Source organism: Salvelinus fontinalis, chromosome 19 (assembly GCF_029448725.1).
Source record: "Salvelinus fontinalis isolate EN_2023a chromosome 19, ASM2944872v1, whole genome shotgun sequence".
NCBI classification, from domain to species: domain Eukaryota; kingdom Metazoa; phylum Chordata; class Actinopteri; order Salmoniformes; family Salmonidae; genus Salvelinus; species Salvelinus fontinalis.
The window spans coordinates 12017734-12031501 of NC_074683.1; the positions used below are offsets into that span (position 1 = coordinate 12017734).

The window sequence follows — 13768 nt, forward strand, 5'->3', positions numbered from 1 at the left end:
TAGGGGTGTAGATCAGGAAAACAGTTTGCATCTGGTGTGTCGCGCTGCATTGGTCACATCTCCTTTGCATAGATTTGATCAGGCTGTTGATTGTGGCCTGATTGCCGCCTCCAACGTCATTTAAGAGAATTTGACTGTACGTCTAACCGGCCTCCCAACCGCAGACCACGTGTAACCAGGACCTCCACATCCGGCTTCTTCACCTGCGGGACCGTCTGAGACCAGTCACCCGGACAGCTGATGAAACTGGGTTTGCACAGCAGAATATTTTTTGCAGAAACCGTCTCCGGGAAGCTCATCTGTGTGCTCATTGTCCTCACCAGGGTCTTGACCTGACTGAATCCCGGTTTCAACTGTACCGGGCAGACTGCAGACCGTGTGTATGGTGTCGTGGGCAAGCGGTTTGCTGATGTCAACATTGTGAACAGTGTTATGTTATGGGCAGGCATAAGCTACGGACAACAAAAACAATTGCATTTTATTGATGGCAATTTACATGCGCAGAGATACCGTGACGAGATCCTGAGGCCCACTGTTGTGCCATTCATCCGTCGCCACCACCTCCTGTTTCAGCATGATAATGCTTGGCCCCATGTCACAAGGATCTGTACACAATTCCTGGAAGCTGAAAATGGCCCAGTTCTTCCATGGCCTATATACTCTCCAGGTGTGACCCAATGAGCATGTTTGGGATGCTCTGGATTGACGTGTAAGACCAGTTCCCACCAATGTCCAGCAACAATTGAAGAGGAGTGGGACAGCATTCCACAGGCCATAATCAACAGCCTGGTGCACTCTATGCGAAGGATATGTCTCGCTGCATGTGGCAAATGGTGGTCACACCAGATACTGACTGGTTTTCTGATCCACGCCCCTACTTTTTTAAGGTATCTGTGACCAACAGATGCATATCTGTATGTAAAATCCATAAATTAGGGCCTAATGAATTTATATCAATTGACTGATTTCCTTTATATGAACTGTAACTCAGTAAATCTTTGAAATTGTTTCATGTTTAGTTTTTTAAATATTTTTTTCAGTGTGTGTATATTTATATTCCAGACTCTGACATTGCTCAGTCTTTTGGGGTTTGTGTGTGTTTTGTTAGGTATTACTCCACTGTTGGACCTAGATACACTATTTGCAGAAGCTCAGTGAAATGCTTTTGTATGCCGCAATACAATTTGATTTGAGATTCAGTTTGTCAGTGTCCACTTGGAATAAAATATTAGGGTAGGGAGTCAGAGGAGTTACTCGACCGCCGTATACTTTTCATTGAAATCACTCGGAGATCATCAAGGGAGGAGCGTGCCCCATTTCATGGCATTAGCACTTGGGAGACATATCCCGTATCCCGAACTTTGCACTTCAGCCTGTGTTGGGTTTCATGGCTTCTCCAAGTGCTTTTTACGGGAGTGATCCGTTTACAGTCACTAAATTGCATATTTCATTGCATAGACGTGTGCTGCTGCGGGCAGCATGCTTACAGAAATCAACACCCTGGAGATGTACTCGCTGGTGGACACCAATGACAGGGCCACCCGTGGGTGTGAATGTGTTCGCTTTTTCTCCTGGACTACTTTCCTCTCATACATCTGACACGAAGGAAAATCTGAGGAATCCATGCCTCGGTGGAGGTTGCACAGTGATGAGGAAGATTGTGTAACCTTGTGGCCACTGTGGTCAACTTTCATTATGCAGTGCACATTGATCCATTGGGTTGAATAATATGCTCAGACAACATGCTGATTTGAGAATGTGAACTAGTGTCTGTTTTACAAGCTCCAAGGTGCTAGCACAGACTCGCTGATTCAGTAGAACTGCTCTCACAGTATGTGACCTGACATATGCACCAGTGTTCACTAACTTGTTCTCGAGCCTTCCCCAAAACCCCTGGTCTGGTTCAGGTCTAGAACAGTTGACACAGTAAACCTCTCTCTTTGCCCCTCTTGTGCCGCCACACAGGTAAGGGAAGTGCTACAGGAGAGGCTTTGATTGGTGGTCAGCGTCTACTGTCTTGATTTCGAGATCTGGCAGGTGGTCTTTTTTTAGCCAGACTGAAAATAAGCTGCTGCGTGTTGTTGCAGGTGGTGGTGTGGCAGAAGGCCAAGGTGTCCGATCACAGGATGGCTCTCATGGCTACACTGGGGCCCAACGCTGTGGCCCACCTGCTCCCCGTCCACCATCAACAACCAGAGGTCAGTCAAACACTCACACCAGCATCACTCTGTCATGGGACTGATCCAACCAAACCAGTAATCATAGATAAAACGCTTCTGTCGTACTGCAATAATGCAATTTAACTATGCTAAATAAGTGAAAAACAGAAATTGGATATGAGTTTTACAACACTGCTTAGGACCAATGTAGTTGGCCTTACCCCAGAAACCCCCCCATCTGTTTTGATTGAACCCTCTTTCGAGTGGCTATTATAATGTAGTCTCATGCACCACATGGAATTGTATCAAGCAAGGCTACACATTAGCCACAGTCAAGGGCTTAAATGTTATACCTCAGTCCTGAAATATGTGAGCAGGTGGCTGTTCTTGGAGTTGTCCACACAGAGCTTGACTTAAACATTGCTGATTTTGCAGTACTGTCCCCTCCTGCAATGCTCAATGACACCAATTACTATTTTATTGACTTCTGTATCTCCCAAAAGTACACATCAGTCACTTTAAAAAACATTTGTATATATTTTTTTTTACAATAAGTGCCCTGCCTTCAAAATAGAAAAAGAGGACATGTAAAGAGCACCATTTGACTCGAATGACGTGTGATGTAAGTGGAAGGGGCAATCATGAAACGATACACCATAACTGTCTTTACAAGAAAAAGCCATTCGAACCCTTGTGACAAATGTGGCACTGAACTCAATTAGAAGAGATTGTGTGACCCGTAGTGCACGTGGATGGCCCAGCGTCATAGAGAGACATGGCACGGCTGCGTTGGCACCCAGCCACTCGTCCTCCCACTGCCAACACCAGGTTTCCCAGAGACCCTCTTTCCATATCCTGGGTGTGTTCCACAGTGCATGGCCCTTGCGCTGGATGGTGGTGGTTCAGCTGCAGAACGGACAGGTCCACTGTGTGTGTGACTGACTGCAAGTGAGAAACCCAAGAGAAATACTAGACGGCAAGCTTGGTAAATGACTGCATCAAGAACTCCTGATTTCAAGCCAGTATATGATGTTGGTTGGTTGTTCGGCAGCTACGTCTATGCCCTTTTCTCCTTGTGTGAGATTTGCTTTGTTGCTGGTAATTGAGTTGGCTGTGGAGCGTTAAGTTTCTGCTTGGTCATGGTAGGTGTTGTGTGGCTGCTACCTGCCGTGCATCTCTCGGCTAATGTGGCCTGACAGATACGGAGCACAAGTTCCTTTTCCTTGTTTGCTTTGTTGTTATTTTTCAGCAGGACTCTGGGTCCTAGTTATGAGAAGGACCGTTGGCCTTTGTCCACCCGGTAGCAATGAAAGAACACTTATTGGCTCCCCCTTCATTCGCCGAAGCTTAGCGATCACGGAATCCAGTTCAAAGATTCCACACGCAATTCTGGAAAGTTGATGAAGGGGCCATGCCTTTTGTGGAACAAAATGTGACGCTCATTTTGGCAACGTGACAACACACAACCATGCCCTTTGGTGCAAAGGTACCATTGGTGATCCCATAACTTATTAGATAATGAGTAGAACAAGAGGAAACCACATGTACACTGCAGTTCAAAAGTTCGGGTTCACTTAGAAATGTCCTTGTTTTTGAAAGAACAACTTTTTGTCCATTAAAATAACATAAAATTGATCAGAAATACAGTGTAGACATTTTTAATGTTGTAAATGACTATTGTAGCTGGAAACGACAGATTTGATTTTTTTATGGAATATCTACATAGGCGCACAGAGGCCCATTTATCAGCAACCATCACTCCTGTGTTCCAATGGCATTTTGTGTTAGCTAATCCAAGTTTAGCATTTTAAAAAGCTAATTGATCATTAGAAAACCCTTTTGCAATTATGTGAGCACAGCTGAACTTTTGTGCTGATTTTTATAGAAGCAATAACACTGGCCTTCTTCAGACTAGTTGAGTATCTGGAGCATCTCAGACTGGCCAATAAAAATAAAAGATTTAGATGGGCAAAAGAACAGACACTGGACAGAGGAACTCTGCCTAGAAAGCCAGTATGCTGAAGTCGCCTCTTCACTGTTGACGTTGAGACTGGTGTTTTGTGGGTACTATTTAATGAAGCTGCCAGTTGAGGACTTGTGAGGCGTCTGTTTCTCAAACTAGACACTCTAATGTACTTGTCCTCTTGCTCAGTTATGCTCCGGGGCCTCCCACTCCTTTCTGTTCTGGTTAGAGACAGTTTGCTCTGTTCTGTGAAGGGAGTAGTACACAGCGTTGTATGAGATCTTCAGTTTCTTGGCAATTTCTCACATGGAATAGCTTTCATTTCTGAGAACAAGAATAGACTGACGAGTTTCAGAAGAAAGTTATTTGTTTCTGGCCATTTTGAGCCTGTAATTGAACCCACAAATGCTGATGCTCGAGATACTCAACTAGTCTAAAGAAGGCCAGTTTTATTGCTTCTTTTAATCAGGGCATTTTTCAGCTGTGCTAACATAATTACAAAAGGGTTTTCTAATGATCAATTTTCCTTTTTACAATGCTAAATGTGGATTAGCTAACACAACGTGCCATTGGAACACGGGAGTGATGGTTGCTGATAATGGGCCTAAGTATATATTCCATTAATAATCCGCCGTTTCCAGCTACAATAGTCATTTACAACATTAACAATGTCTACACTGTATTTCTGATCAATTTGATGTTATTTTAATGGACAGAAAGTGCTTTTCTTTCAAAAACAAGGACATTTCTAAGTGACCCCAAACTTGTGAAAGGTAGTGTACATGCAAATCTTCAAACAGCGTTGCATCGATGAACTGGCTTTTCATTTACTATGTGTTAAGTTATGAGAAGTTTTGCGTTGCTCATTTAAAATGATCAGTGTGCCAATCTAAAACCAAAACAATGTGTCCCTGGAACTACATCTTCCATGTGTGAGGATAGTGTGTTCTTTTGTTTTGTGGTACCGCATTACATATAGCCCAGCTACATCGATAGCTTTGCAATAACATTAGCCTTAGGTCTGGCTCATGAAACTCATTATCCAGATAAGGAAATGTTTTTGTCTACCAATTTTATTTTTTTTCTCTCAACATTCTTAGAATGTCCTATAGACCCACCCTTTTAATTTATGCGGTGCGAGGTCTGCTTGAGTAATCAGTCATTAGCCAGGGAGAGATGATCACTCATCGGGTAGGACACCAAGCCAAGATGTGTTCCAGTTCCGGGCTCATGGGTGTGACACGTGAAGACGTGTGCAGACAGACTGGGGAACACAGCCAGGCCTGCTGCTCAGGTCACCTGAGAAAAGTTTGACTCAATCTTAGGACCCTGGCCTGTGTCAATCCTAGGACCTCTGTTTTTCAGATTTAGGTAGGTTGTCTTGCAGATTTCATATCTCAGACAGGTCTCACTTGGTTTGTTTAGTTATTTTCCTTTAACTTTGGTGCCTACTAATATAAGTATTTCCTCATCTTTGGCAAGACATTTTTTGACATATTTTGTATAAAAATATACTCGCGGTCACTCCTTGATTGAGTGGACGCATCAATAGTTTTTTTTTTTTCAGGAGGCTTAGCTGCAAGTGTGTCAGAACCTGGGTCAGTTTTGTTTCTGTACTGCTTTTGTAATTACAAGAGCGGGGTCCTGTGGCAGTGAACACTGCTGCCAATGAGGCCCAGATTACCTCTACACGACTCAGCCTCGAATAATCAAGCTCATTTATGGCCAGGTAGTCAGTGGGCAGGATCACCTGCATCACAGTAATTGACAAATATTTTAATGGGAAAGTATACGTACTATACATGGCTGTTGTCAAGGTCTCAATGCCAGTAATTAGAGTTAGTTTAAACTTATATGGCCCTAATGCTTGTCAACTGTGGAGCTTGTTATTTTAGAATTGTTTGCCTGAGTTATGCAGTACACAGTGGATAATTTGAGTAATTTGGAGCTGGTTCTCTTTTCACCAACACTTTTGTCAATCACATGCCGCCAACAGAAACTGTTTCCTAGAATTAAGAAGCTTGGAAACAGCAGTTTGATGTCATTGGTTGTCCAAACAGTTTTCAAGTGTGAACACGTGTGATGTTTCTGTTGAAAAAAAACATGTGAATCCTTAAAGGGATATTTCACCCAAATTACAAAAGGACTTTGGTTTCCTTACCCTGTAAGCAGTCTATGGACCAGGTATGGCAGCAATCCATGGTTTTGTTTAGTTTCCCTTAGCACTGTTTCCGCTTTCTAATGTTTTAGCATTTGTGGCAAAAATCCCATTCAAGTCATGGGACCGATATGGGCATTTTTCAAGCATTATGTCCAAATCATCCGAAATTATCTAAAATTGATTGTGAAGCTCAACAAAGGCACTTAGATGATTTGAACATGTGAGAAAATGTTAATATTTGAACATGTGAGAAACTGTCAGTCCCATGACTTGAATGAGATTTGTGCCACAAATGCCAAAAAGTTAGCAAATGGAAACCGTGCCAGGGAAACTAAACCAAAGCATGGATTGCTGTCATGCCTTGTTCATAGACAAAGGAAACCAATATGTAATTTGGCTGAACTATCCCTTTAAAGATGTGAAATCGTTAAGGATCCGGCATGAATCGATTTGATAGTGTACTTTTTTAAATCTCAAAGTCCCTGAGACTAGATTGTTCAAAGACTTGGTTTAAAGTTATTTTTAAGATTTTGGCGAGCGATGTATAACATTCTAATGTTGGGTAACTGATTTTTGGTTCGAAAACACTAATGTAAGCTGTATTTGTTTTTGCCCTAGCACTACACTGCTGATTTCAAGTAATCAACAAGCTTTGATTATTTGAATCGGCTGTGTAGTGCTAGGGCAAAAACCAAAACGTGCTGGGAAGTGCTGGCCTAGGTAAACAAAAAAAGCATAGACTACTGTCTCTCCTTGTCCATAGAAGGAAACAAATAAGTATGTTTTTAATTTGGGTGAACTGTACCTTTTTTATTTTACCTTATTTTCTACATGGTATTTAAATTACAGATGCATTGTAAGTACAGTATCGGTACATATTGTTACAAATTTTGCAAAAAGCATGTTTGTTTCATAGCTGCTGTAGTTAATGCGTACATCATGATGATGATGATGATGATGATGATGATAGAAAAACAAATGAAATGAGTACTACTAACAGATTTAAATTACTTTTGCCCAAGGGATCCATGGAATATGTTTAAACTGTGTAATACAATGTACTATTACTCATCTACAATTTATGTTCATATCACTGGCCAACATGGGCCTGGGAGGCTCAGAGATATTGGTATCCACAGTACTCCACCAATTATATATTTTTCAACTCAGTACTATAAATGCACTGTAATATAAGCTTTAAAACGGCAATCTTTTCTTTCTGCCTCATGGCAAAATGTGTAGAATTGCAGGATATTAACTTGAAATGTTGAAAAATGCAACATTTTCTTTGCGATGCTGAGGCTAGCCTTTGTAAGTGTTATTAACCCAGGGGGCGAGACTTGGTTCGTCCAGCCGTGCACTGCAGACGTTATAGTAAAACTCCTCGTAGGGCTGGGCGATATATTGAGTTAATTAGATTGTATTAAAACAAATTTGAATGAATGTTCCAAATGCCTGTATCGCAAGAATCGAGTATTTTTTTTTCTACTTCTGTTTGTGAGTGTTTGTCTTTTTGGTCTCGTCTCCTTCATTCCTTCTGTACTGTGCATGTTCCCACACGCACACAGACACCAAGCCCCTCCCCCACAATAACAATGCAAAGAAATATAACTTCTTTCTCTCTGAATACAAGCAGTTTCAACTTGCTATTTGCATTTGAGGTTTGGTTCAACGTAATCAGTCATATGGACCCTCACCCTCCATTTGGAAAATCCAACCATAATTCTATCCTGATTACTGCTTACAAGCAAAAACTAAAGCAGGAAGTACCAGTGACTCGCTTAGTACGGAAGTGGTCAGATGACGCGGATGCTACACTACAGGACTGTTTTGCTAGCACAGACTGGAATATGTTCCAGGATTCATCCAATGGCATTGAGGAGTATACCACCTCAGTCTCCGGCTTCATCAATAAGTGCATCGACGATGTTGTCCCCACAGTGACCGTACATACATTTCCCAACCAGAGTCCATGGATTACAGGCAATATCCGCACTGAGCTAAAGGCTAGAGCTGCCGCTTTCAAGGAGCAGGACACTAATCCGGACGCTTATAAGAACTCCCACTATGCCTTCGGATGAACCATCGTACAGGCAAAGCGGCAATAAAAGACTAAGATTGAATCCTGCTACACCGGCTCTGATGCTCGTCGGATGTGGCAAGGCTTGAAAAATATTACCGACTACAAAGAGAAACCCAGCCGCGAGCTGCTCAATGACGCGAGCATACCAGACGAGCTAAATGCCATTTATGCTCGCTTCGAGGCAAGCAACACTGAAGCATGCATGAGAGCACCAGCTGTTCCGTACGACTGTGTGATCACGCTCTTTGTAGCCGATGTGAGCAAGACATTTAAACAGTTCAACATTCACAAAGCCGTGGGGCCAGACGGATTACCAGGACGTGTACTCAAAGCATGCGAGGACCAACTGGCAAGTGTCTTCACTGATATTGTCAACCTCTTCCTGACCGAGTCTGTAATACCTGCATGTTTCAAACAGACCACCATAGTGTGCCCAAGAGAAAGCGAAGGTAACCTGCCTAAATGATTATCGCCCCGTAGCACTCACGTCGGTAGCCACAAAGTGCTTTGAAAGGTTGGTCATGGCTCACATAAACACCATCGTGCCGGAAAACCTAGACCACTCCAATTCGCATACCGCCCCAACAGATCCACAGATGACGCAATCACACTCCACACTTCCCTTTCCCACCTGGACAAAAGGAGCACATATTTGAGAATGCTCTTCATTGACTACAGCTCAGCGTTCAACACCATAGTGCCCACAAAGCTCATCACTAAGCTAAGGACCCTGGGACTAAAAACATCCCTCTGCAACTGGATTTGGGAATTTCTGACGGGCTGCCCCAAGGTGGTAAGGGTAGGCAACAACACATCTGCCACACTGATCCTCAACACTGGGACCCCTCAGGGGTGTGTGCTTCGTCTCCTCCTGTACTCCCTATTCACCCACGACTGCATGGCCAAGTATGACTCCAACACCATCATTAAGTTTGCTGACGACTTAAGTGGTAGGCCTGATCACCGACAACAATGAGACAGCCTATAGGGAGGAGGTTCGAGATCTGGCAGTGTGGGGCCAGGACAATAACCTCTCCCTCAACATGAACAAGACAAAGGAGATGATCATGGGCTACAGGAAAAGCCCATAAAATTGTCAGACTCCAGTCACCCAAGTCATAGACTGTTCTCTCTGCTACCGCATGGCAAGTGGTACCGGAGCTCCAAGTCTAGGTCCAAAAGGCTCCTTAACAGCTTCTACCCCCAAGCCATAAGACGGCTGAACAATTAATCAAATGGACACCGGACTATTACATTGACACGCACCCCCCCTTTTTGTTTTTATACTGCTGCTACTCGCTGTTTATTATCTATGAATAGTCACTTTACCCCTACCTACATGTACACAATAAGTTTACTAATCTGTACCCCCGCACATTGACTCGGTACCGGTACCCCCTGTATATAGCCTCGTTATTGTTAATGTGTTACTTTTTCTTTTACTATGTTTACTTAAGAAAATATTTACTAAATACATTAAACTCTTTCTTGAACTCCATTGTAGGTTGAGGGCTTGTAAGTAAGCATTTCACGGTAAGATCTACACCTGTTGTATTCGGAGTATGTGACAAATAAAATTATTATTTGTAAGGTCCCTCAGGTGACCCAGGAATTTCAAATACAGATTCAACCACAAAGACCAGGGAGGTTTTTCAATGCCTTGCAAAGAATTGCCTACCTCCTCATGCCTTTTGCACACATTGTATATAGATTCTCTTTTTTTCTACCATGTTATTGACTTGTTTATTGTTTACTCCATGTGTAACTCTGTGTTGTCTGTTCACACTGCTATGCTTTATCTTGGCCAGGTCGCAGTTGCAAATGAGAACTTGTTCTCAACTAGCCTACCTGGTTAAATAAAGGTGAAATAAAAAATAAATAAAAAAAAGTGCACCTATTGGTAGATGGGTAAAAAATAAATAAAGCAGACATCGAATATCCATTTGAGCATAGTGATGTTATGAATTACTCTTTGGATGGTGTATCAATATACCCAGTAACTACTCAGTTGCCGGAGCCGAAGGAAACCGCTCAGGGATGAGGCCAATGGTGACTTTAAAACAGCTGTAATCGCTGCCAAAGGTGCTTCTACAAAGTATTGACTCGGGTGTGAATACTTTATAGAATGTAAATGAGATATTTCTGTATTTTATTTTCAATACATGTGAAAACATTTGTAAAATAAGTTTTCACTTTGTCATTATGGGGTATTTTGTGTAGATGGGTGAGAAACAAAATGAATTGAATCAATTTTGAATTCAGGCTGTAATGCAACAAAATGTGGATTGAGTCAAGTGCTATGAATTCTTTCTGAGGGCATTGTAATTGTGCGACAAAGCTTATTTAGAGGTTTTAAAAATCGATGTGAATCACCCATAAGTAGGAAAAAAATCGAGATATTATTTTTGGGCCATATCGCCGAGCCCTAACTCCCTGTAATACATTTTTATCGCATGAGAGTTGTTCTGATTTATGAGGGGGGTCCCTGATGAATTTGCTATCACAAAAGGGTACCGCTGTATTACATTCTACCTGCCTGTGTAATATGCATGTTAATAGGCAGGGCCACTTGGTATGAAGTGAGATCAAAATATAACTGTAAAAAATGTTTTGCACTGATAAATTATTCCCCAGTTATTATGTTGATTTTATTTCTTTTAACAGATCGTAATTGATGGATTCTTTCCCAGACCTGGTATGGATTGCTCTTTAGGAAGCTCCAGTAACCCCGACAAAACATTTATCTTTGTGAATGATCGACCTGTCCACCAGAAGGATATCCTGAAGGTAAAAACATTTTTTGTGTTAATGAAATGTACATATGTTTGTTTTTGTTTGGCTGCCGGTTTTCTTTACCTAAACCAATGGGATCGAGGTGTTCTATAAACAAGAGCTTTTGAAGTTGCTTGGACAAATTTATTTTTTGTTTTCCTGTAATTGTACAGTGCGTATTCACTAGACCTGGGAGGATAAACCAAACATCATTGATCATACCGATCACTTATCGGTGGCATTTTGCTGATTTTAGTTCATGATGTTACGTAGCCTATACTAGAGAAATGTGAAGTTTGAAAATAAATAATTGTTGTAATATGGGTGATTGTTAATGGGACAATTGGTGGCTACAACCAGCAAACTATTGCTAGTAGTTTCAAGGATAATATATATTTTTTTAAACAGTGGTTCATATTAGTGTTATAAACCTATCATTATATTTATCTTTATCACATCAATTCAGGCACTACAAGCACACCCAGTAGTATTTTTATTTAACCGAAGATTAAAAAAATAAATAAATACAAAGTCGCTCCAGCTGAAGACAATGCGTACAGAATAAAACCCAAAAGCTTATTTCCATTACGGTCCTCTAAATTATCACTTTGTCATCGTATAGGCCTGTCTATTATCCCCAATGTAGCTCTCTGTCATTGATACTGTCACTTTGACAGTGTTGTAGCGTTTACATAACAAAGTGAAGCATTGCTCATAGTATCATTGCAGTTCATATACCTTCTCTCTGCTTGACCATCAGGTGGTCCGGCAGCACTTCCTGGCTCAGTACCCGGCAGACTCTGCCCTCAATCGTTATCCCACTATGATGCTCAATATCACTGTTCCCGCATCCACTGTAGACGTCAACCTGACACCCGACAAGACCCAGATTCTGTTCCAGAACAAGGTGCCGTTTTCTATTCTTTTATCCATTTCCTTGCAGACAGGTTGAAGGATTAGAGAACTAAGGGGAAACCGAATATGATGGGGGGGTAGCTGCAGAACCAGTTACCAGTCAATTTAGACATTTCGGCTTTCAGACTGATTCAACTGCAAATGTGCAATGCAAGCAAATTCCATTTAGCAAATTCACGATTTCCTTACGTGTAACCTCTACGGTACAGCAAGGAATCCATGTACTTGGTTTGGCTAGTAAACGTTAGTCTCTTAACTTTAACTTCTCTTAAATGTAACTCCTCAAAACAACTTGATTTTCTTTTATAAAAATAGAAAGTGCTGCCCGTAAACAGTAAGTTGACAATCAGTTCTGCACCCACCACCATTTGAAGTAAGAGGAGCTGACCAGTGCTGTAATTAACAACAGAAATGAAATTAACAGTTACCTGGTTGCACAGCCATTTCCTGTGAAAGGGAAAAGTGAACAGCATGGGCATTAGTGTGTGTGGTGTTATTTCTCACTGAGACTTTGACTCTCAGGTGGCTGTGCTGGCTGCAGTGGAGACGCTGTTGGTTACCTTCTATGGCCCTGGGTTGGGGTCTGCCGCTGAGGCTCCACCAGTCACTGAAGAATATGATGGAGGCAGCGGCCTGCATGCTGGCCCATCACTGGGCGACTGTAGGGGAAACGCTGACTTAGAGGACAGTCTTGCGGAGCACAGTGTCAGAGTGGCCAAAGCTCCATCTGACTGCAGTGATGGCCCTCCATCCAGGGTAGTGGCTGGTGACCAGACAGCAAACACTAGCTCCTCCTCTTCCTCTGAAGACTGGATAGTCAACCTAAATCCAGGGGACTTTGACCTGGCATTTCCACAGTTGGAAGATTACATGGCTTCGACTGGCACCGGGACAACAAATCCAGGCACGGCCAAAGGCCTGGAGAGGCTCGACAACCACGACCAAGGTCATGACAAAGGCAAAGACGTCGAGCAGTTATCAGCAGTGAGTTGGAGCCGAGGAACGGCTCTGACGGACCCCTCCACAGGCGAGCCGTTGCAGCCCGTCAAGGTCCACCTGGCCACCGGATGGAGCAGTGACCTTGGCCAGGTCAAGGCCAAGGGTCAGAGCAGTCCTGGCAAAAAGGTGTCCAACGCTATAACGGAGAAACGGGCGGCGCTGACGGCCTACGACTTGATCAATAACCGTGCCATGAGGACCCCCCTGTCTCCTGCCGCCCTGTTTGAGAGGGAGACCCGGGCATCGGTTCTCCAGGAGAAGCCCACAGCCAGCCTCCAGGACATCACCACTGCCGTGCAGGAGAGATGGAAAAACCTGGGGGAGGAGGACCGAAAGAAGTGGGTTTCCAGACTTCACTTTCGAAGCAGTTGTTTCCATTTGTTATTATTAGCAAGGCAAAAAAAAGAAAGGTTGGCCTGTCACTTGCATGTGTAAAATATGTCCCAGGAAATTTTGCTTGGCATATTCATGTTGCTACCCAGACAGAGAATTGTTGAGATGAGCTATGTTTATATTTTCCAGACAACTGAATCTGATTACTAGGTTACATGGTCAATATTTTCCACTGTAAAACAGGTATTCTGCATGATGAAATATCTCCCCTTTTTCCAAAGTATGCCATGCATCTTAGGCACTCAAAAGTATTTTGCTAGTCAGACGCATTTAACTTAATATTCTGTAGATACATTTAACTTAATATTCTGTATGTGGACACG

The 13768-nt window shown here is 42.6% G+C and overlaps 1 protein-coding gene across 1 annotated transcript in view; it reads left to right on the forward strand.

Annotated features, from left to right (window-relative positions):
- The window catches only part of pms1 (PMS1 homolog 1, mismatch repair system component), a 60574-nt gene that overhangs the window by 6980 nt on the left and 39826 nt on the right, over nt 1-13768 (forward strand). Inside the window, exons 6-9 of the mRNA XM_055870797.1 lie at nt 2088-2198; nt 11031-11153; nt 11899-12045; nt 12576-13390. Of these exons, the coding sequence (XP_055726772.1) occupies nt 2088-2198; nt 11031-11153; nt 11899-12045; nt 12576-13390 (1196 nt within the window). The remainder of the gene's footprint in view (nt 1-2087; nt 2199-11030; nt 11154-11898; nt 12046-12575; nt 13391-13768) is intronic.